The sequence below is a fragment of the Gadus macrocephalus genome, chromosome 19 (assembly GCF_031168955.1).
Source record: "Gadus macrocephalus chromosome 19, ASM3116895v1".
NCBI classification, from domain to species: Eukaryota; Metazoa; Chordata; class Actinopteri; order Gadiformes; family Gadidae; genus Gadus; species Gadus macrocephalus.
Genome location: NC_082400.1, coordinates 14145571 through 14169344, shown reverse-complemented (window position 1 = coordinate 14169344; position 23774 = coordinate 14145571). Strand labels below are relative to the sequence as shown.

The window sequence follows — 23774 nt, the reverse complement described above, 5'->3', positions numbered from 1 at the left end:
GCTTCCAGAACTCCAGGAACAGAGTCACTAGGAGGAGGAGGAGGAGGAGGAGGAGGAGGAGGAGAAGAAGGAGGAGGAGAAGAAGAAGAAGAAGAAGAAGAAGAAGAAGAAGAAGAAGAAGAAGAAGAAGAAGAAGAAGAAGAAGAAGAAGAAGAAGAAGAAATATGTTTGTTTTTGATTTCATGATATAAATACCGTGGTAAGTCAGTTTAAGTTCGTAAAACAAATAGTAATAGTAATTAAGTAATTTTGTGTTCTTAGTGTTATGCGTTATTTCAAGTTATTATCAATAAAAAAATGTTGCTTCCCAAAATGTACAGCATTCTTGAATTTCTGCAAAGGAGATATGATATGAGACAGACAATGACTTCATTATTAAAACAAAACTCACCCCAGACTGACATGAAGACAGCAAACACCAGCGTGCCAAAGTTATCGAATATACAAAGTTTCTAAGAAGAAAATGAAAGGAAAACACAACACATACATAACCACACAACACACAGTTATATAAAGTCTCTGGATGAAACACCCCCAAAATAGCAGTACAAATTAAAAAAAGATCAACGTACTTTGGATGATTCACACGTGCTGTTGAGCCTCCAGTAGGTGCACTCGAGGTCACACTGCGGACACATTACTATAGCGCCGCCTATGTTGGGGTCACACACCTCCTTGCTGAAAGATCACCCCGACAGGAGACAGAGGTTAGACATGCTTATTTAGCTAGATTAAAAAGTAACGGCAGAACAAACTGGTATCAGAAACTGGAATAGCATGAATACTAATGTAAATATAATATTTATACTGATCAAAACTATTATTCAGCAGGTTAAAAGTATCACTCTTAAGACGTTGGCCATATGCAGCCCTATTCAAGCACTACAAATCGTTGTTTCTTATAACATGCCAGCTTTCATGAGTTGGGGCATCCACTCCAAGCCATGAGGTTCTGGGTTTGATACCAAACGGCAAAAAGACTAACCGCTATCTGCTACTTAAAGCACATGTATCTTAGTTCACTATAAACCGCCTTGGATTGAAGAATGAAATTGAAGAATGAAAGTTGGTTAAAGGAGAAATAGGAAAACAAGAAAGAAAGACAGTTAGAGGGCAGGAAAACTAAACAAGGCCGAAAGAAAGAGAAAAAGAAAAGGAGAGACTGACAGAATGACAGAATGAAAGAAAGACAAACAAATGAGCAAACAAACGAAAGACAAACAACCAAACCAGAACAGGACACACAGTCCGTTGCCCAGTAGCAGTACCTCCATGTGCTGGTCTCCTGGGTGTGGTAGCCGTATATGAAGCAGCCCAGGCCCACGGCTGCCGCCAGTGCCAGCATCAAGGTGTAGAAACCCAACCAGGCAAAATAAATACCAATCTTCTCGCCGTAATACTTTCTGTGGACGACCATAATAATAATTGTGAGGAAGACTTCACACATAGTTGTTTTCTATCCATACCATAACATACAGTACCATACAGCGCAATACCAAACTAAACACGATTCCAGCGACTGCTTTTTTTTTGCTGCGCCATTTTGTGGCAGCCGCCATTTTCTTTTGGTGCAAGTCTTATCGACTGAGTGTCTGCTGCTGACGGTGAAAGTGACGGCGGCAGTCGGGTTTGTACGGTGTGGATGATGTTAGGCAATGGCCCCCAGTTAGTGAGTTCCTTGTATGGATGGCAATCTTAACATTATTAAGACGTTTAAAAACACGTTAATGTGTCTGTTGGAGCATCTGAGAGCTGCACAGCTTTCCCTAACTCCTAGACATCGTCGTTATATGTAACGAGTAAAGTTAAAAGTAGAATAATATACACTTCTTACGACAGCCTGTGTTCAATGGCGCCTTGTATGCTACTGGTATTTTCCCAGATTCCTGTGTACCATAGCATATTGTTACACACTGTACTATACCCCAACACACCACACCATAGGCTCACTACCCCATAATTACCTGATTAGGTCGAGCGGTTGCATTTTGTAGAAGCTCTTGGGATGGGCCCATTCTTCGTAGAGCAGCAGTCTCTCGTTGGGGCTGCCCAGTTCCGTTGACCTGACGTTAAACCTGCACTGAAGAGCACAGGTAACAGGTAAGAGAGTTTGCAGAGCGTTTGCACAAACAACCATTTTGTTACTGATCGGTACAGCAGCAGAGAAAACATGGAGAAATCTGTTTGCATCAAGTGTAGTGTTAGAACATTATTGGGGTTGGGATTTTGGGGTCCAAAATAAATTTAAATTTTGAAGTAAAAAAAAAATATATATATAAAAGTAGTGAATAGAAATTAGATCAATAGATAATGTAATAACTAAAAATTAAAGAATTATCTAACACACATTAATAACAAAAAAATAACTATTTATTCTATAAAAAATAAATAATAATGCTTTTCTGACTCACATCGTGGAGAGGGTAGGCTGCCTTGTAGACTCCACTGTCCAGTAGCTTAGTGATGCCAAACTTCTTGATGTTGCCTCTGATTTCATATGGCGCGCGGTTCAGGATGTAGTACGCCTGTAAAACACAGCAAAAAACATTTGTTAATAGGACTGTAAAGGGAGGGTTTTAATGTTCTTTTCAGTTTAACGTTGATTAGCATCAGTGCAGTTAGCATCGGTAAAGTTATAATTTATATACTAAATAGCATCAGAGAATATTTTCATTGTTACTAAGTGCCATTCTTCCAAATGCAAAAAAATATTAAAGACATTTTACTTAAAAAAACATTAAAATATACTACACTAACAAAAATGTCACTTCAACACTAGGCAGCTAGCTCAACGTTGGCCTCAAGTCCGACCGTGGACATCGGGCAGTTCTAGGGGGGGGTGCCAGCAGGGGCCAGTGCCCCCTCCAAACGTTTTTTCTTTTTCTTTTAACCACCGTCTGGACGCGGGTTCAATTACTTGCGATGGTGTGGCACCGACGCACAAGGTGGAACTTGAGATTCCTAATATATCATACTGACTTCATTGCTGTTGGTGATGCATGATACTGAGTGGTTTGATGTCAGTGAAGGAAACCCAAAAGGTTGTAGCATTGACAATTGCTTTAACCTTTTTAAAGTGCTGTAACTGAAGGAAACACTTAATACTATGCTACTGAAATAAGTGCTGTAACGGGAAAAAGCCAATTTTTGTATATTGTGTTTTTGAATGCCGTTACTTAGTACTGAACTAAATATTTCGCTTTCCGGGTTCAATGTGCCCCTCCAACAAAACAACTGTCCCCAGTCTGGCCCCCCCATGAAAATAGGTCTAGAAGCGACCTGTCGGGGTCAGAGCATGGTCAGAGACCACCTAACTGCCGATGTCCGAATCAACCAGATGCATCATGGGGGATAAACCACTCGCCATGCGGCTCCTCATGGAGGGGGTGAAGAAGTTGTCCTGGTCCTTGACGTAGAAGTACTCCAGGCGGTCCTTCTCGAAGGGCGCGGTGTAGAAATCGGCCTCCGTGCCGATCTTGTCCTCGCTGGGGTAGAAGTGCTTGGTGACGCAGGAGAAGAATCGCCACGGCGACGGGCGCGACGCCAGGTCGTTGGGCTGGATGGGCAGCTTGATGTGCAGCACTTCGGCGTAGGTGCACAGCACGTCCCAGGGCATGTGCACCTTCACGAAAATCAGCTTGTCGTCCACCACCTTGAGGGGGGGGGAGAAGTAATTTGGCGATCCGTTGCTTAAAACGCTTTTCCTGAGTGATACATTTACATTTAGGGCAATTAGCAGACACTTTTATCCAAAGCGACTTACAATAAGTACATTTGTCAGAAGAAAGAGAAACAATATATTGCTGACGGACGGTACAGTAAGGATGTTGTTCATAGAACCAAGTGCCGAGTACTAACAATCGCGAGGTTAACCCCTTCCCTGTATACAACAAAGACAGCTAGGATAAGATGCTATGCCAAGTACTGTTTTTTGAGTGCAAGGACGTACACCATACACTAGGTGCGTGCATTAAGTGCTTACAAGAGGGTTCGTTTTGTAGTGTGTGTGATTAAAGACATTTTAAATCGTACATATATCGATCATGTTAACATAATAATGATCCGCAAGGGATCAGGCGAAGGCATTGCCTTTTAAATAACCAATCTAAATCTTTCTAACCAACACGCTATTCATTACGTCAATAGAATAGAATAGAATAGAATCTTTATTTGTCATTGGGTTAAATACAGTGTATTTACACAACGAAATTAAGGTGCAGATCTTGTTCAGTTCTTTTAAAAAAAAAAAAAATGTAAAGAATAAATAGAATACAGTACGAAATATTAATAAATACATAACAACAATAACCCCAATAACCCTTCCCCCCAATAACCCCTCCAAGGCACATTTAAGTGTCCGACACTCTTCCCTCCCTCCCAGACAACAACCCTCCCGCCCACATATGTCTAAATAGCAGCAGGTCCAGGAAGGTAAGCATAATAAGGAGTGTCCAGAGGTAGTGGTGAGCGTTCATGTGGTTGTCTATGTATTGCACAGGGGTTATTGTTTGTTTAGCGTAGGCCTACGTATGGCCCAGGGGAAGAAGCTGTTTGTTAGTCTGGTGGTGCGTGATTTCATTGACCTGTATCGCCTGCCAGAGTGAAGCAGATCGAACAGGTGGTGAGCAGGGTGCGCAGCGTCTTTTAGAATGGATCTGGTCCTGTTTCGGCAGTGGGAGCTGTGAGCTGTGCCTATGACCCTCTGATGAGCTCACCATACATTTGCTACACTAAACATAATAAAAAGCACCGAACGAGAGAGCTCAGAGCCGCTGCATGGCAACGAATAACCCCAATAACCCCAATGATAGGCCATACATACGTGGAGATTCAGCAGCTCTAGACAGATTGAAATGTATAGTCCCTCAATGCCCACTTTGTGTTGAACGTCCACCAATAACCCCCCAGCACCATCCCCCCCCCCCCCCATCCCCAGGGCCCACTTACTGATCGGGTAGCCTCCAGCGCCATACCCATCGACATCAGACTGGCCTCCAGATACTCCCGCCGTTGCTATGGAAACAGAGGAACAGGAAATGGAATGAGATTTGTTTGTTGACAAAGAAGCCCATCAGTGCACTGTGAGGGCTGCACAATCATAGTTTGACGACGCTCTGGGGTTGGCCATTTTCCAAATTTGCAGGCTGACTTTCTTTCTCTGAGGACTGTGGTTTTGTTTAAAGTGACTTTTTCAGATAAAAGAGCGCCTTTATTGTACCATTCATATGGTATCCATTATTAAGCTATGTGAAATGGAATGGTTCCTCTGGGTAACTTGAATTTCCTATGGGAACAATGAGGTACTTGTTTAGCTATTGAAGTTTGGTTGGCCATTTCTAATTATGAGAATTGTTTTAGTTTTGACAGCTGTTAAGACAGTGGTGTTGATTCTGCAAGGGTTCTAGGTTAGCAGACACTTTTATCAAAGCAAAGTGCAAGTGAGGCATTCCTTGCATTATCACCATTTTCCCAGAATTGTATCCAATTACTTCTAGCACTACTTAGTCAGACAGGCTTAGACTGTCAAAGAACAAAATTAACTGAATTGCTACGCAGGAATTTTTCTAAAAACATTTTTGACAGCCAATTGAGCCATGGCTGTTGCTCAACAACTATAACACATGGCTAGACAATACTCAGCTATTATGATCCTTCTAACATCAGTAGACAGAGAACAACAGTACAAAAGGAGGGGGTGGAGAGTGCAGTGGCTAGGGTGTGACTGCCCACCACAATGTTCAGGGTTACATATCCCAATGTCTGCCTGTCTACCTGAAGCCATTCTTGAGCAAAAGTCCTAACAACCTTGCTACTCATTCATTTAAATATATATACTGAAAGACACTTTGGATAAAAGGATAAATGGATACAAATAAAAAGCTAATACGAAATAGTACTGCATGGGGATTCGGCCTGCTTAATTATGTATTAGCAGGTGTGTGTGTGTGTTAATATTTTCGACAAGATGAATACTTTTAATGTAATACATATCAAATAATTAACACGATCATGGTCAACATTTGTTTAAATATGAAGAATTGTGCTACACAAACAATTCAGTATCCGTTCATAAGAATGACATAGAGTTGACATACAGCAAAGCAAAAGGCATAGATTGCAACTGATTTTGTTGAATCATTCCCTCAAAGTAATTAACGCCCCGACAATCAGAGCACGGTGAAAGAATTATACCGTTGATTTAGCTACAGTGTACTTTAGCTAATTTCATACAAATCTTTCTCGGCTGTAGTTCCTGACACAGAATAATATTGCTGACGCAGAGTGAGGTAAAGCTCTTTGCAGTCATCTTTTACAAAGACATTTTACAATTGGTTTTAATCTATGGTTTGAACCTGGACCGCAGTCAAACAGAAGTCTCCAGATAAATGGAGGAAGGGAAAAAGGTTAAGGGTTTTCGAAAAATCGAATAAAAGGAAGTTAACTTAAATTGAGTCAAATTAATAGCTGAGACTAGGCCATGTCAGAGTGAGATGACAGTTTGACTTTATAGGAAATGAGATCCTCATCCAGCTATGCATTGTTCTGCAAAAAAAACAGCAAATCAAAAGACTCTGTTGCATCATGGGAGAATAGATATTCTGGGCATGGGATTAGAGTGTAAGATTGCCTTGGTGTCTGTGGTTCTTAAGGTTAATTAGCGGTTAAAGTCAGCCTTTAGAGTCTGATTTCCAAACCCCATAGTGGGGAAATAGCTCAATCCAGGTTGTAGGTCCAAACTACAATATGTCATATTTATAGATATGGTCCATTTCCATTCCATTCCCCTTTTCTCTTCTATTGCAGAACCAGAACCATTGCAGAACCAAATAACTGATAATATACTTATCCCGGGGGATTTGTTTCTGTATAAAAATAGACTGACTGAAATAGTAAAAATATGTGCAAAAGTACAAATGTATAACAAGGCAATACTAAAATAGAGAAAAAGTATACATCAAATATACGTTACTACAAAGTAAACAGACTAGCAGTGTCTATGCTTTTAAAATCATATTTATTTTTTAAGTATTTGAGGATTACGGTTGTGGTTCAGCTCATTCTAGGTAAAGTGGCTCTAAATTGCATGGTTGGGAAAGTCCAAGCCTACACACCTGGCACCATAGATACATAGCTAGAAATGTGCTCTCACACACACACACACACACACACACACACACACACACACACACACACACACACACACACACACACACACACACACACACACACACACACACACACACACACACACACACACACACACACACAACGTGTGACTCTAACGTGAAAAACTTGAAAAAGAATGGCATGCAGACCAGTTGTCTTTTCTGTTCAGTCAAGGGTATAATTAACTGTATTTAGGGTATACGAGTACATTCAGTGACGGAAGGCAAATATCATACAGCACGCATATAGCACCCCTCAAAAAGGTACAATGATTAAGGATTGTTTTGCATGGGTATGCAAAACAAATTTGCATACAAATGAATGAATGTCAAGCTAGGCCTAAATATGTATTCCACAGCGGTAAATCATGGTTGGAACAAATGTTTGGTACAACAGCAGGTTAAAGTAAAGAGATATGTCTCTCTATAAAGTTAATTCAGATGCCAAATACCATTCTTACACGGTGACTCACTCCCTTGACAAATACTCAAGAGTAAATATTAAAAGCTGTCACTGTGTGTGTGTGTAACGAGAAGGATACAATGTACTATGTTTAAACATATACAGGACATGAAGTCAATCCAATATTGACTATTGTTAATGTTCATAGCCAACTCTCCTCACAACAAAGAGCAAATTGATGAAAAGTTTAAAACAAAAAACATGAATTACACAGATGATTGAGTTGGTGTTGCACAGAGCCTAAAACAATGTCAAAAATGAACGTCTGATGAAGAACTTGGTACCTACTGTTTAACCAATTCATGATCCTTTCATGAGAACACAACAGAATTTATGCAGCAATGATGGTGAATATGTTACTCATTTTGAGTAACACCATAACAACAAAGACCAAAACTTGGTCTTTTATCCCAGGAGCACCTGACCCCCATCGATATCACTGAGAACCACGTGTGGAAACGAAAAGGGGGGGGGGGGAACCAACGGTTTCGCGTGGCTCACCTTCTTGCGCTTAAACGTGTGCCTCTTGTCGAAATCCTTCTTGTCCTCGTCCTCGTACACCAGGACGAAGTCGATGCGCCGCACGCCGTCGTTGAAGAACAGCGAGTCCTGCTTCCCGTTGAAGTCGGCCTGCGGGGAGAAGCACGGGGCGCTAGACAACTCCACAACGCGGTACTCAAACAGCTCTTCCTCCATCAGGTCATACATGACGTCCGTCGAGAGGAGACCCCGGGGATCTCTGAAGAGACCACGATCCTACGACTGAGCTGATACTACTGCGAGATATGTCCCCTTTCTGGCACGATATGCACGTTAAACACACACCGCACAAGGGCTGAACGAGTCAACAGAGCAACTCAATCCTCAGCTCTTTTCTGATGAATGCAATGTTTGCCACTCTTGGTGGGGTGGATTGCAAAATGACAAAGGCTTATTTGGCTTTGGGGAGTGATGCATGTTGTCCTCACCTGCTCTGCCCTTGCCATGGTACCTTCCGGTAGGGGCTCATACGTCGGGAGGAACTCCTGCGGGTAGACTGGAAGAAGAAGAAGAAGAGAAGATCCGTGTTTTTGGGATGATGAGGAACAAACTAACAATGTGCCTGAGCAAAAGAAACATCAATTAATAATGATATTATAATAGCATTACCATTTTGTCGTTTTGTCGTTTAGGGTTGTCTAAGCCCACGCAAAGTGAAATCCATGAGATACATGTTATAACAGGCATTCTGCTCAAGGTTGCCTATAGAAAGCCTGTTGACATATGGGATCAACCCCAGTACCTTAGTACCTACCAAGCCATTATACTGTCCTGACCCCAATAAACGATTTGATATAATATGTCCCCAGTATAGCTGCAGGCCTACTTCTAGTCCTGTATGACATATGTCTGAATTCACTCTAAGTCACTAGATCAAAGTGAATGCTTAATGACCAAAAGTTAAAATTAGCAGTTATAATTAAATGGGTGACATCTACCATAAGAGCACACACATCTTTGTAAACATTACAGAACAAAGTATTTGTGTCCAGTCAATGGATTATGTTAAGCCCTTAATCACAGTAACAGTAACTGTAAGGGATTCACGCACCATATTTAACACGCCCTTGCCAAAGGGCAAAGGAATCACCAGGCATGGTTAGGAAGGCAATGTGAGCCATAATGGAAAGACATAATGGTATTATTACAAGCTAAACCGTTGAACCTGCTTCTGACCAGCACTGGTTTTCACGTTAGCAATCAGCAATACAAGCTGACTGCCACAAACCTCAGTCTCTGTACTTCTGTTATCATGAGCACCGCAGCTGTGTCATTTAATAACTCATGCCCTCCCCTAACATGGGGGAGGGCATCTTGCGGCTATTATGTGACTCATTTCCGTTCATCTTTTAGCAACTAAAGCAAGCTAACTCTTCTCTGGTTTTCATTGCATGGATGTAGGCGCACACACACGCACACACACACACACACACACACACACACACACACACACACACACACACACACACACACACACACACACACACACACACACACACACACACACACACACACACACACACACACACACACACGTTTCCCCTTCAGGCACTCTACCAATCCCACTTATTCATTACCCTGACTGACTTAACCATGCCAAAGCAACACATTAAAAACCCTGTACAAAACTTTATTAACAAAACTGTAGGGGCGGGAAATGAAATGTACTTGTAACACAAATCACATTATGTGCCAAGACAACATTCACTGCATGTGGAAAATCCTGTTCAATATGGTCCGGGCGACCACAATGAGATACTGAACTAACCAACCGCAGATGTTGTTTTTCCAAAATATAAGTTGTCACTTAGTAACACATTGACACAGGGATCGTGATGTTCACTGCTCGAGTCTTCACAGAAATCCCCCGAAGTCAAGCCATCGAATTGCAGTAGAAAGAACTACTTTCCACCCAATGACAGTATGTTGTCGGGTGGGTGTGTCTGTCCACACAAGTCAGGATAGAGAATGCAGACTTACAGCTCACCGAATGAATAGATTGAAAGAACTTGCCCTGTTGACTTGAAATGACAGGGTATGATAGGGTTGATTAAAGGTGGATGTTTAGTATAAGGCCTAGTTTTGGGCAAGAGAGTGTAGTGGTTATGGCTAATGTTACTTCCAGCTGAAAGGTACTACATTCGATCCTTAATGTCCACAGTCCACCTGAAGCCATCCTTCCCTTATGGGGCTAGATGCCCTCTGCCCCATGATGACCTGTCTAAATGACCATGCTTTCGATAAAACGGTCTAAAATAATGCTGCACTTCACTTTTGCTCATCTACCAAACAAATGTCCATGATGGACCAGGGGGATATAGAACTCAATACACATTTCGTAAACATAAATACTTTGTACAATGTATAAAAACGCACCTCTCAAAAATAACAACAGCAAGAGCAGTCAATCTTGTTTTAAAAAATAAACCTATGTGTGTCCTGCCCCATGGAAAGTCAGTACCACACCACCTGAAGGACCGTACCACACTACCCCATGACCAGTACCCAACTACACGAAGGACAGTACCACACCTCCCCATGGACAGACACTACCACACCACCCCATTGACTGACAGTACCACACTACCCCATGGACCGACACTACCACACCACCCCATGGACTGACAGTACCACACTACCCCATGGACAGACAGTACCACACCACCCCATGGACAGACAGTACCACACCTCCCCATGGACAGACAGTACCACACCTCCTCATGGACAGTACCACACTACCCATGGGTGGATTACTGCACGGGCACACCGGGCACATGCCCAGGGGCCCAAGGGCTCAGGGGGGCCCTTGGGCCCCCCTGAGCCGCCCCACAAGTTACTAACAGTGGGGTCCAGGGCCCCACAAGTTACTAACAGTGGGGCCCAGGGCCCCACTGTTAGTAACTGAAGTAGACTGAGCCGCCCCACAAGTTACTTAGTTACTCATTTTGCACGGAACAGAGCCTGGAAAAAATGCATTTCATAGGTGAAATGCATTACTGTCAATTAATGTAAGGAACTGTTCGTATTGAGTTGCTTTTAGTCGTTTTTATTTGTGGTTGAAAGCGGTGCATTCGAAATTTGTTCAAATCGCCAAAAATTGCATCAATCATGTATTTTTTTTATCATGTTTTGGTTAAATAAAGATGCACTTATTTGTAATAATTATTGTGAGGTTGCCTTTCCTGTGCTACAAATCCTGCTGAGTTGGAGGTATAGGCCAATGACTTATTATCGCCAATAAGTGTGTGTGTATTCTGGGTGCGTGTGTTTATGTTGGAAGGGGGGGGGGGGCCTGCGGAGTCCACGTGCCCAGGGGCCCGATATGTCATAATCCGTCTATGACACTACCCCATGGACAGACAGTACCACACCTCCCCATGGACAGTACCACACTACCCCATGGACAGACATTACCACACCTTCCCATGGGCAGCACCTCCCCATGGACAGACATCAATACACTAGCCCATGGATAGACAGTACCACACCTCCCCATTGACAGTACCACCCAGCCGTCAGACGCGCATCGCCAGTCGGACCCTAACCGCGCCCTGCGCGCAGTCTGGAGAGAAAAAGCGGAAAGCTCACCGAAGTCTTCGTCCATCATCCCCAACTCCGCCTCTCCCTCCAAAAAGTCCAGCGTTTCGTCCATCTCAAGTATTTCGTTATCGTTCATCTTGGAAGTCTACGGTGGAGGTTTGCTCCTGCAATACTTTCAACAAAGAGTCAGATGAGTTAAGAAAGTGAATGAGAGGGGTCCATCACAAGTCCATCCTATTTTTTCCCCTTCAGTTGATCCGCAAGGGGTCTAAGTCTCCGACCCGAAAACAGTGTAGTGAAGTTTTTACTTCACACAACAGAGACGGGTGGGGTCGGAGTATGGGGAGGGTTTAAAGTCGGCCAGACGGATCGCACAGCTCGGTCTTGATCCGCCCCTTCTTGTTGATTCCTCAGTTTCTGCGACCCGCATCTCTGCAACATGATTCACTTAAGTTTCATTTTCAAAAGGGAAATGCTCTGTAGATAGAATCAACAGTAGCTGGCACCACTACCACTTGAACATTTACAATTACACTTTACACTACACGTTACACTTGACCTATCTTCATCTTCATCTTGTATTGTTGCTGCTATGTGGCGGTGGAGGAACCAAGCCTAAGAATCGTGCTTATCTAGGCCTACTTGTACAATAAGATACCGTAATAAAAGTAATTCTGATTCTGATTCTCTCTGTGTAGGTCAATGTATGTCATAGTGAAACCTGCTAAAGTGCTTGATGAAATCAGACTAAAGATAATGTAATACAGTGGACCAAAACGTACAATATAATCAAATCAAATATAAAATAAATAGATAAAAAATATATATTCATTTGCAATCTACTCAACAAATTATTTTATCATCTCATCAAATGTATATTTATTAAACACTTATTTTTGCTTCAAGAAATACAACCCAAAAACAAAAGTTATTCTTTAAATTTAATTTAGGCAGAGGTTTGGTTATTTGAGCTGCACCGGAACCTTCAGCAGCGCGGCGCCCCTGGCTCAGCGCCCCCGTCGGACCACTAGTAACGTAACCCCCCACCGTTAAGCAGTTCCGCTAATAACAAACCATCCTAGCTCCTTTTAAATAGTTTATTTTTCCGTGAACACTGTATCCCTTCGAAGTTCTATTGGGTGTAAACAATACCAGCCGTATATAACCAAAATGTGACCCGTGTAGATGGTGTTCTTGTATAGGTATTACGGTAGGAATTGTGTTTTTATAGGTATTACGGTAGAGCAGACGGAGTTGGGCACTACCAGCTAACGTGGTCGTAACACATCCACGACATGTTCGCCTTCGGGTAATCCTAGTTAATAAAAATGCTATAAACGTATTATTTCCAGTTAGGTCACTCGTCTATTAGGTAGTTGGGCCACACAGTTTAGCTGGTTAGGTTTATCTGTAACCCCTGGCCGGGTTTAGCTGGTCTTCAGAGGGAGAGGCCCGCGGTCTGTCACAATCACAAGGTAAACCTGGCTTTATGCTTCATGTTGATCTATTATAAACACTACTCTGTGGTGATGTAGGAATAATTTGACCCTTAACATAAGGTTCATACCGGTCATTTTTTTTTTTTTGTTATTTATTTTAAATTCTTTACCCTCAGTTCTCATCTTGGATAAACAAAGTACATCTGATCTGCATGACACATTTTTGCATGCATTGATTTTCTCAATCAAAATGTATACTAAGAGTTGGATAAGGGAGTGTGATGGTTGAAGGCGAAGGTACCAGTCAAGCACAACAGAAAAGTGTGTGCTTATGTTTCGTCCATGTACCTTAATGCCACTCTTCCTCCTTCTAGTCTACCCAACCCCAAACCCAGACCCTTCCACCATGAAGATGTTCTCCGTGGCCCACAAGACGGCCTTCGTGGTGGACCACTGCCCTTACATGGCCGAGTCCAGCCGGCAGCAGGTGGAGTGTGACGTGCTGACCAAGAGCCGCGCCCAGGGAGTCATACCCCTGGCCCCCGTGTCCAAGTCGCTGTGGACCTGCGCGGTCGAGTGTTCAATGGAGTACTGCCGGATCCTCTACGACGTGTACCCCCTGAACAAGCTGGTCAGTCGTGTGTGTGTGTGTGTGTGTGTGTGTGTGTGTGTGTGTGTGTGTGTGTGTGTGTGTGTGTGTGTGTGTGTGTGTGTGTGTGTGTGTGTGTGTGTGTGTGTGTGTGTGTGTGTGTGTGTGCGCGCGCGCGCGCGCCTCGTCTTTAGGTCTTGTGTCTCTCGTCTCTGGAGGCCATTTGTTACATAGGATCAGTTGGCGTTGTTGTCTAATAACAGAAAGAGTGCACTTGTCTTTTTTTTCCTCACAGATTAATTACATTGTGAGTGACTCCGAGTTCCACATCCTGAACACCTGGAGACAGGAAGACCAGAGCACCCACGAGGTAATTCAAGGCACCCTTCGATACGCAAAAAACAACTCGTCACGGACCGAGTGGACGAAAACCTCAACGCAACGGCCCAAGCCGTCCTAACTGTAGCGCTCTCTACATCATCGTCTCGTGACAAAAAAGGGTTTAGGTGATTGCGGGTAAGGCTGGGCCCCCTTCCTACTTCCTGTTTCTCTCTTCTCACTTCCTCCCTGTCTGCGGTCGTAGCTCATGTCGGCGCTGGCGGCGGTGGGGCCGCCCAACCCCCGCGAGGACCCCGAGTGCTGCAGCGTCCTGCACGGCCTGGTGGCGGCGGTGGAGTCGCTGTGCAAGCTGACGGAGCTGCAGCACGAGCAGCGCACGGCGCTCATGGACACGGCCGAGCGCGTGGCCAACCGCGGCCGCATCATCTGCCTCACCAACGCCAAGAGGTGGGTGGGCCCCCCGCGGGAGCTCCGCCCCGAATCCACAAGGGAGGGCAGGGACGTACACTCTGTTCAAACCCAACGGGCGACATCACTGCGTTTCCTTTATTAATTGTTCATTCATAATCTTTGCATGACACAAATATGCATCAATTAATTTTGCAATTGTACACCAACATATTTTTTGCTATGTATGCCCTAATCTACATTTGTGTTCTTATAGTTTTATGATATCTTTTAATATATCATTTCTAAAGCAATTATAACCTACATTTTCTCCTTGGATGAATGAAGTAACCTGAGTACCTGTATAATTGTGGTTTGTCACCAACAGCCATAATAATAACCTGTTATGAGTCCCAATATATTTCGGTGTGTCTTCGCAGCGACACACACGTGCGCATGTTAGAAGACTGCATCCAGGAGACGCTCATGGATCAAAACAAGTTGGCCGCGGGCTCGGACAGGTACGTACCGCGCGAGAACGGGGTCAGGCTCGCACCGATGACGGCATCCGAAAAGGCCCCTTTGCTAAAAACCTCCCTTTGGGCACTATGTGTGAGTCTGCGTCTACCTGATTGGCTGGAGGGAAGTGACCGTGTTCTCCCCCAGGCTGATGGCCATCCAGCAGTGTGAGCTGGTGTTGGTGCACATCTTCCCCATGGGAGAGGACGCACTGGTGTCCGACCGACCAAAGAAAGAGGTGTGCTCACTGAAACATTTGTACATAATGTAAAAACCTTCCCCACAAGTACCATATATAAAGACAAATGATGATGCATCAGATGCACCAGGAAAAAACTCTCGTTAAATATTGCCAATCAATTAAGCATTTCACAGTGTTGACTTATAGAATTATTGCTTTTGATAACTGGATTCTAAGGAACAGATTTTTCAGGGGAATTGGGGTTATGATATGCAGACACCTGCCGCAGGCCTTTTGGACTAGCAAAATAATTAAAACGAATAAAAAAGTCCTGTGTGTACGAACATACCGCCTCATGACCAAAGGGCTGATTATGGTTCCACGTCGACGCAACGCAAGGGGGTTTACGGGTCTTCCGTAATCGGTAATCGCAAGGGCCTCCCAAAAATGTGAACCTTGCGTCGAGGCGACACGGCAGTAAGGGCTGTGATTGGTCCGCTCACTAAAACCCGACGCAGAACCAACCCAGATTCACGACTGCGTCGAAGCGTCTGCGGGCTCCTTGCGTTGTGTCGACGTGGAATCATAACCAGCGCTTAACGGCCACAAGCCAACGACGAGCGTGGTGCGATAAGCACTCGCCAACTTTCAAACGTGGAAGGGGGGTTGAAGAAATGTGTTTTGACACCCGGGGGCCGCCTGGCCCGGCCAGATCTCCCCCTTACTCACCAGTGAGGTGCACAGCGTGCGGGCGGGCCGACACCTGGCCACCAAGCTCAACATCCTGGTGCAGCAGCACTTCGACCTGGCCTCCACCACCATCACCAACATCCCCATGAAGGTAAGGCAGCGGCTCTGTGGCCCTCAGCCTGAACAGCTGCACCCCCACTCCCTACAACACTAGACTCGTACAAGGGGGTTCTGGATGATCTGTTTTATTGATCCCCCGATGGGAAATGTGGGTGTGGCACAGAAGTACAGGACAGTCATAAGAATGAATAGTTATAAAATAAGTCATTTTTATGAATGTGCAAAAAGATAAATGTAAGAAACGAAAATGAACTTATTTAAAAGACAAAAGAAACGGCTACCTATACTCACTTTACTTTATCTTTGTCTGTTTGAGTGTGCTTCTACCCATCCTTCATGGCTGATTCTTTTTATTTTGTTCCTCATCTGCATGGTTTGGAAATATCTCATCTGCATGTTGATCTTGACCTTTGAACCTGCTGCTGGTTTCATGCTGTATTTTCTGTTTTGCTAGCCCACATTAAATGTTTGCGAACAGGTTAGTATTCGCTCACACACGCATGAAAAACCTGAGGGGAGTTTGGCGTTTTTTTTAGCTAGCCCACACACACCTCTTAAAGCCTCAATGAGGAGTTTATGTTTAGTTTTTTAGGAAAAGCACTTTAGATTAATTAAAATGGATTCAGACGATCGATACTGTGAGCTCTTCGCAAAATACCTTCATGGTGGCACATCAATTAAATTAAGAAATACGTGTTTTCATTTCCTGTTGACAACAGAAAAGAAAAAAGTTATTTGCCAGATCTTAATTTGACTGAATTCCGGCTCTCACAGGCTAGAATATTTTTTGAAGATTAAAAAATAGCAACAATTCTTAATAACAGTTATTGCATTGAGCGCAACAGTCTATTTTGCCATTGTTCAGAGCTTTTATCATAGAGTGCTGACTCCTCATAGCTGCTTTTACTTCTGGTAGTGCAAGGCTAACAATTTCAATTTCAGCTTTTTTTTTCCCCTCCTCCCACCCTTCCGATTGGACGATTGTGTTGTATACGATTTAATGTATTTAGGTCATAGTAAAGGAGAGGCAATTTTGGTCTCAGAGGATGAAGGAAATTAATAAAAGCCCTTGCACTAGTTAATCGAAGTATAAAGCTTAAACGTACAAACCCCCAGAAAATATACAAAACCACCTATTCAGTCACTTGTACGCTATGGACATGCGTACAAACTGTTGACCGTCTCTGTCCTGCGGGACATTTTTAGTTTAACGTCAAGTCTTCTGTGACCAGTTATGCCTCTCCTTGACTTTCCCAAGAGTTTGGTGTCCGTCTCTAGCAAATCTGCAGTCTAGCCCATAGCGATCCAGACATAGTGGTCCCATCTATGTGAACCCCCCACCTCTACTGCATCTCCTTTGTCGTGTCTCCGTGTGCCCGTGTGTCCTGTGCTATCATGATAAGTAGTGTTGTTTTTAAACTGTGGCCATCTTAGTCCTCCACTTCGCTGTATCCAACTGTTGATAGTATTCCATTCACCACAACAGATGTTTGTTAAAAGGAAAGTGTTCTGTACGTTTTAGATTTGTCCATAAATGTATTATCTGAAGGAAGTCCAAACCAACATGAAAAGGCTGATTTGCATAATTAAACATATTAAAAGATTAGCCAACTGAACCTTCGGCCTCTCACCCGTACCCTCCCCATCCTGAACCATGAAATCAGCAGTGTTCACCCATCTCTGTGCATGTGTGTCTGTACCTACGTACGTGCGTGTACACGGCCGCACCGAACTGTGTATCACTGCTCAACGTTGTCCGTACTCGCGTAGGAAGAGCAGCACGCCAACACGTCTGCCAACTACGACGTGGAGCTCCTGCACCACCGAGACGCGCACCTGGAGTTCTTCAAGAGCGGTGGGTTGAGAAGCTAATTAAAACCAAACGCGTTAACGTATTACGAGGGGTCCCAATGACACTGATCCCTAACCCTAACCCTGGTCCGAAGAACTACCTAGCTTCTTTAGCCGACCAAAGAGCCACATAGCTCTAACACTGTTGGTTACAGTGTGAGAGTGTTAATTTGTAGTCACAATTCTATGCAACAATACTAAGTTAAACGGCTGATATTAAGCCACCAGGTGTGAGGGTGGTCAGCCATTCCAAGTTGTTTGAAATCTGCCCTTTTCTGTGTTTTAGTGACATCACAAGTGGGTGTGTCCTAATCACACCCAAACCTGGTGTCATAACATAATCCCTTTGAATAACTGATGCTACTTCACAGAATAAATGCTTAGATACCATTGATGCTGGCCGTCATAACATCAACGCCTGACTGTTGCTGTGTCGCCCCCTGCAGGCGACCTGCACATGGCGGGCAGCACCAGCAGAGACAGCGGCCTGAAGGAGACGGTCACGCTCAAGTGGTGCACGCCGCGGACCAACAGCGTCGGTAGGCTGAGCGACGACACCCTTAACCGGGGACGGGGCAGGGGGGGTTTCGGTCCCTCAAGCCAGCACGCATGAGGAGGGAGGGTTAGCTTAACACTGTGCTGTGATCAGGGTGTTGTCGTTATGTGCATGCTCATTAAAAGATAATGTGTCGCGGCCTGGATGAGATGTGCTCTAATGACAGTATTAGAAAAAGATATATAGATTAGGGCTGTCAACAAGCGATTAAAATATTTAATCACGATTAATCACATTAATGCCATAGTTAACTCACGATTAATCGCGATTAATCGTAAGAAAAACGTCGTTAAAATTGGTTTGCGTTAACGCCGTTAATAACGCGTTTAACTGACAGCTCTAATATAGATACATCACCATATTGTGAATGTTATATTGTATTCTATTCCACCAACCGTAATATATTTTTTCCCCCTTGGAATTAGGATGTATTCTGATTAGTTGGTGTCAATTACAGTGTGTTAGTGAGTCTTCTGATGGTGAAAGACTCATGGTTTCCTGGGTTAGTTGTGATGTAAACCACAGGGATGTTTCTCCCCTCCTGCAGAGCTGCACTACTGCACGGGCGCTTACCGCATCTCCCCCACGGACGTCAACAGCCGTCCTTCGTCCTGCCTGACCAACTTCCTCCTCAACGGTACGCAGGCACCTGGTAACAGTCCGACCACACAATCCACTCACTGATTAGAAGGGTTTATTAGATAAGGGAGATGTAGTAAAAAGGACAAGAGCTTTTTTTTTATTTTGCGACAGGCTATACGCTTGGCTAAATCGTGTTTTACCTTTCGTTACCCTCATAGCATAATTGCCTAAGTCATATTTTAAGGTTCATCTTGTATTTAGCGTCAAAAATAACCAAGTCAAATAGATAACTCGATATTAACTGATTTAATTTGACTCACCTGTATTGATCAGGCCGATCGGTGCTGCTGGAGCAGCCGCGGAAGTCGGGGTCGAAGGTCATCAGCCACATGCTGAGCAGCCACGGCGGGGAGATCTTCCTGCACGTGCTCAACAGCACCCGCTCCACCCTGGAGGACCCGCCCTCCATCAGCGAGGGCTGCGGCGGGCGCGTCACCGACTACCGCATCACCGTAGGGCTGCTCCGCCGTGGAGTTAATCATAATCGCCATTCATTTGGTCAATATTGAAATCACCATGATTCAAACGAATAATCAAACTATTTGAGTTTGATAACATGTTGCATTTTTTCAGCATTTCTCTCCAAAAAAAACTATTTGAAAATAGAAAATGTTCAGATCGAAAATAATGTACAAATCGTATCCAGCTGTTCAATTTCTGTGCAATTTCTATAAGACATTTAATGAATAAATTAAATATACTTTATAAAATTCGGTCAATCGCACAGCCCTACATCAGTGAGTCCCTCGCTCTCTCACCAAAGAGTCAACACATCGTCCAGACTGTCTTATCCCGGCTACCTCTGTTGTATACAAAGAATAGGTTAAAGGTGACGCATTAGACCACCGGGTGTGAGTGTGATTAGCCGTTACCAGCCGTTGGTTGATCATGAAGGGATGACTCCTCAGGACTTTGGGGAGTTCATGAGGGAGAACCGGCTGACTCCGGTCGCAGAGACGGCGGCCAACCCCGGGGGGCGGCTCCCCGCCGACCGGGCCAAGGCCCAGCTGGAGCGCTACACCCGCTACTGGCCCATGATCATCTCCCAGACCACCATCTTCAACATGCAGGCGGTACGGGGACCACAGACACACACACACAGCTAATTTAACAATAATTCATATCAACAATCATCTCCTAGGCCACCATCTTCAACATGCAGGCGGTACGGGGACCACACACACACACACACACACACACACACACACACACACACACACACACACACACACACACACACACACACACACACACACACACGCACTTAATAATTCATATCAACGATCGGCTCCCATCTTCATTATTCACTGCCCACAGACCATACATACATACATACCAACATAATCATTAACTTCATAAATACTGTCAATATATCAACATCCAGAGGTGCACACATAGTAATAGGCCAACTGTCCATACATCATCAATATGTGTCAGACATCTTTCATATCTGCTATCTAATGGAAGAGGCATTTACAGTGTTTAACTTCCGACCAATAAAAACAAAGTTACCTTTGAGGGACTTGGCAGCTGTCAGTTGATGGTCCACAAAGAACGGGTTGCAAGAGCCTGTAATGACAAACATATTAAAGAAGAATTGAAACTCCAATCAATTCTCTTCGGCAATATCTCTTGCACTCAGTCACTGTCTCACTCTTTCATACCCTCTCTCTCCCTTTCTCCATCTCTCACTCTTACTCTCCCTCCCTCTCTCTCTCTCTCTCCGTCTCCTCCTGCGTGGCCATGTCTCTCGCCCAGGTGGTCCCCCTGGCCAACCTGATCGTGAAGGAGGCGCTGAGCGAGGAGGACGTCCTGACGTGTCAGAAGACCGTCTACAACCTGGTGGACATGGAGAGGAAGAACGACCCCCTGCCCATCTCCACCGTGGGCTCCCGGGGCAAGGGCCCCAAGAGGTGAGGGCCGATGTTAGTGCTACAGCGCCAACGTTTAAAACCAGAAACAGATCCCAGAGTGGCTTCTGTTATCCTCAAGGGCCCCAAGAGGTGAGGCTCGATGTTAGTGCTACAGCGCCAACGTTTAAATCCAGAAACATCCCAGAGTGGCTTCTGTTATCCTCAAGGGCCCCAAGAGGTGAGGCTCGATGTTAGTGCTACAGCGCCAACGTTTAAATCCAGAAACATCCCAGAGTGGCTTCTGTTATCCTCAAGGGCCCCAAGAGGTGAGGGCCGATGTTAGTGCTACGGCGCCAGCGTTTAAAACCAGCAATGGAGAATGGACTCCCCGTTTTTGTGCCGTGATGGACATGGCAGGGACTAGAGAGAGGAAGGCGGGTTGCAAAAGAGAGGGAATTACATGTAAAGCGTAGGTCAGGACCACAGGTGGGAATCGAACCTGTGTCGCTACGAGGCGTATCACCTATATGGTTATGCTATGGAATGCTGGAAAAGCGTTTTCCTACGGGGATTTCGACCAATCAAATCAAGTCAAATCGATTGTTCGTACGGTGTCGCTCGTTGTCATGGAGACACGCGCGTCGGTATTAACCACGAGACCTCTGGTTCCCGCCCCCCCCCCCCCCCCCCCCCCCCCCCCCCCAGGGACGAGCAGTACCGCATCATGTGGAACGAGCTGGAGACGCTGGTGAAGACGCACGCAGCGGGCTCAGAGCGCCACCAGCGCGTGCTGGACTGCATCGTGGCGTGCCGCAGCAAGCCCCCCGAGGAGGAGGAGCGGAAGAAGAGGGGCCGCAAGCGGGAGGACCGCGAGGAGCGGCCCGACAAGAACGGCACCAAGGAGCCGGAGGACCGGGCCTGGCAGGACTCGGAGAGGTAGGGGGCGGACCCTCGGCCGCCGGGGCGGACGAACGGGGGGGTACACACAGTCAGACCGACCCAGTGCTGAGCTGGCCGGGCTCAGAGAGGTCTTTTGTTTATTAGTGGGCGTCCTAAGCCCCCCCAACTGCTCCATGTGTTTCTGAATTCACTTGTTAGTCAGTCTTTGATTAAAGTGTAATCCTACATGCGGAAAATCTATGATATATTATCCCAAAAAGGTTGAAGATTTGTAACTTTTCTATCAATAGCATGTCCCCTTAAGTTTTAAGAATTCTTAAGGGGTTAAGAACTCTTAAGGGGAAACTCTTTGTGATTTGTTAATTTTGAACCCATCGGTTAAAGTTTAGAGAGTTTCGTCCCTCCCTCCTACATGTAGTCATTTTTGCCTCGTTACATCCCCCAGGCTGAAGGGGGCGCTGGAGAAAGAGGAGCAGGAGTCTGAGGTGATCAAGGACTCGCCCGACTCCCCGGAGCCACTGAACAAGAAGCCGCGCCTGGCCATAGAGGAGGTCCAGCCCTCGGAGAAGGCCAAAGGTAAGCCTGATGTGAAAGATACATGTTGTTCGAGATTTAAAACTGTTTAAAGCACTTGCCAGTGTGTTTGTAGGCCTAGCATTTTGCCAAGGAGTATTTAGGAGTTGGCAGGTCTTTATACAAGGAGCTTGTTTGAGTTTAATAAAATAAAAAGGTAAAGCTAAAATATTATTGCAATTTTTTCATTTTGTACTTATTTTTTATCAGGATAATTAAATGTAATTTTACACTTTCTGGCCTGAACCATAATCTGAAAACTCGGGCCCAGGCCAATAACCGAATAATCAATAACGGCATCAGCCAATGAAAACGCAGTACTCAGCTCCTCTCTCTCTGTCCGTCTTCCAGGCCCGGTCTCTCTTCTGGCGCTGTGGACCAATCGGATCACGGTGGCCAATTCCAGGAAGCACCAGGAGTTTGCCGGCAGGACGAGCTCCGTGAATAACAAGGCTGAACTCTACCAGCACCTTAAAGACGACAACGGGTGGGTGAAGGTCACATGTTAAGTTTAACCCTTTCAATACGATCCTAGGTCCCTCAACCAGTGCCAGGGTTCAATTCCCTCTGGTGCCGCCCGTGCTTAGAACCGGTGCATCTTAAATCAATTTATTTATTGATTGATTGTATATATATTTAGCTATACGTGCAGTTACATTATTGTTAAGACTGTGCATTAAAGCATCCGCCAAATGACCGTACAAATCATTTCTTGTTACTTGTGTCATGTCTGTAAATACTTTATTGCTTTTGCAGAGGGTTGAGTTTGACTTATGGTATAGACACACGTGTTTCTGTTCAAACAAACAAACATGGTCATTCTGCAGCTGCTTATGGCAGGTCAAGGGTCATCGATGTAGTATGTGGTACACCCTTTGGTAGTGATGGATCATTCAAAAAAAGCATGGGTTAAGTTTATTTTTAATTTGTTACCTTTTATCCCCTGGCCTCAGAATGGACGTCCATGAAAACGGAAAGGCCTCCAGATGATCTCAGCACACCCTCACAGCAGCAGCAGCCGCCACCATGGTTACCGTGGTAACCATTGGCCACGCCCTTCCAAGGAGGCAGAGGCCTCGGGGGGGGACTTCGAGACCGTTTTCCTCCCGACTTGGTTTTCCTACACGGGCACTTGGATACAAACAGACATTGAGCTCCGACCTCGCATCTTCTCAGTTTTTTTATATATTCTTTTGTTTTTCTATTCAAAGTTCTTTGTTTTGTAGATATGCCGATCACAGGTTGTGTAAAGCAATAAAGTTGTCACAAGATGATGCGTTTTGTCGTCGGTTGAGAACTAATTGAAGCGATGTGGATTAAAGCTGGGGAAGGCAATTCATTTTAGAATAGTCTTGGCTATATTCTTTACATCCCAACAGCAATACATGAATCGAATGCTCAGAAACATTAACAAAAATGGGGCATC

The 23774-nt window shown here is 44.8% G+C and overlaps 2 protein-coding genes and 1 long non-coding RNA gene across 7 annotated transcripts in view; 1 reads left to right on the top strand and 2 right to left on the bottom strand.

The window, feature by feature from the left end:
* The window catches only part of ano6 (anoctamin 6), a 20958-nt gene extending 8872 nt beyond the window's left edge, over nucleotides 1–12086 (bottom strand). Inside the window, exons 1-11 of one of the 2 annotated variants that reach the window (XM_060038670.1) lie at nucleotides 11758–12086; nucleotides 8598–8665; nucleotides 8131–8259; nucleotides 4948–5013; nucleotides 3365–3652; nucleotides 2412–2525; nucleotides 1965–2080; nucleotides 1269–1403; nucleotides 573–678; nucleotides 392–452; nucleotides 1–27 (exon numbers count right to left, since the gene is read on the bottom strand). The exon at nucleotides 1–27 is cut by the window's left edge and continues 119 nt beyond it. In XM_060038670.1, the coding sequence (XP_059894653.1) occupies nucleotides 1–27; nucleotides 392–452; nucleotides 573–678; nucleotides 1269–1403; nucleotides 1965–2080; nucleotides 2412–2525; nucleotides 3365–3652; nucleotides 4948–5013; nucleotides 8131–8259; nucleotides 8598–8665; nucleotides 11758–11845 (1198 nt within the window). In that variant the 5' untranslated portion in view covers nucleotides 11846–12086. Of the gene's footprint in view, nucleotides 28–391; nucleotides 453–572; nucleotides 679–1268; nucleotides 1404–1964; nucleotides 2081–2411; nucleotides 2526–3364; nucleotides 3653–4947; nucleotides 5014–8130; nucleotides 8563–8597; nucleotides 8666–11757 lie in introns of those variants that run through there. The other variant, XM_060038669.1, reaches the window with a different exon arrangement.
* A 640-nt stretch (nucleotides 12087–12726) lies between these two features.
* Nucleotides 12727–23619, top strand: ints13 (integrator complex subunit 13). Of its 4 annotated transcripts, none has more exons than XM_060038672.1 (18): nucleotides 12727–13184; nucleotides 13523–13779; nucleotides 14033–14107; nucleotides 14321–14523; nucleotides 14904–14984; nucleotides 15130–15220; nucleotides 15876–16004; nucleotides 16428–16451; nucleotides 17744–17828; nucleotides 18271–18363; nucleotides 18928–19017; nucleotides 19296–19474; nucleotides 19931–20095; nucleotides 20781–20935; nucleotides 21581–21811; nucleotides 22221–22351; nucleotides 22700–22835; nucleotides 23302–23619. In XM_060038672.1, exons 2-18 carry the CDS (start codon nucleotides 13555–13557, stop codon nucleotides 23336–23338), a joined length of 2130 nt encoding a protein of 709 aa, XP_059894655.1. In that variant the 5' UTR covers nucleotides 12727–13184; nucleotides 13523–13554; the 3' UTR covers nucleotides 23339–23619. The 4 variants fall into 4 exon arrangements, with proteins under 4 accessions (XP_059894655.1, XP_059894654.1, XP_059894657.1 ...); XM_060038671.1 differs by having other exon boundaries at nucleotides 18928–19032; XM_060038674.1 differs by lacking the exon at nucleotides 16428–16451 and having other exon boundaries at nucleotides 12728–13184.
* LOC132447741 (uncharacterized) lies at nucleotides 19598–20784 on the bottom strand. Its single transcript, XR_009523189.1, has 2 exons — nucleotides 20281–20784; nucleotides 19598–20124 (listed from the first exon to the last, which is right to left on the bottom strand). It is a non-coding gene; the product is annotated as an uncharacterized LOC132447741 (long non-coding RNA).
* Nucleotides 23620–23774: the final 155 nt, after the last annotated feature.

Coding starts and splice junctions, on each gene's coding strand:
- ints13 (XM_060038671.1), top strand. CDS start 13,555: ATGAAGATGTTCTCCGTGGCCCACAAGACGGCCTTCGTGGTGGACCAC. Junction 14,108..14,320: donor AAGACCAGAGCACCCACGAG/GTAATTCAAGGC, acceptor CTGCGGTCGTAG/CTCATGTCGGCGCTGGCGGC. Junction 14,985..15,129: donor TTGGCCGCGGGCTCGGACAG/GTACGTACCGCG, acceptor GTTCTCCCCCAG/GCTGATGGCCATCCAGCAGT.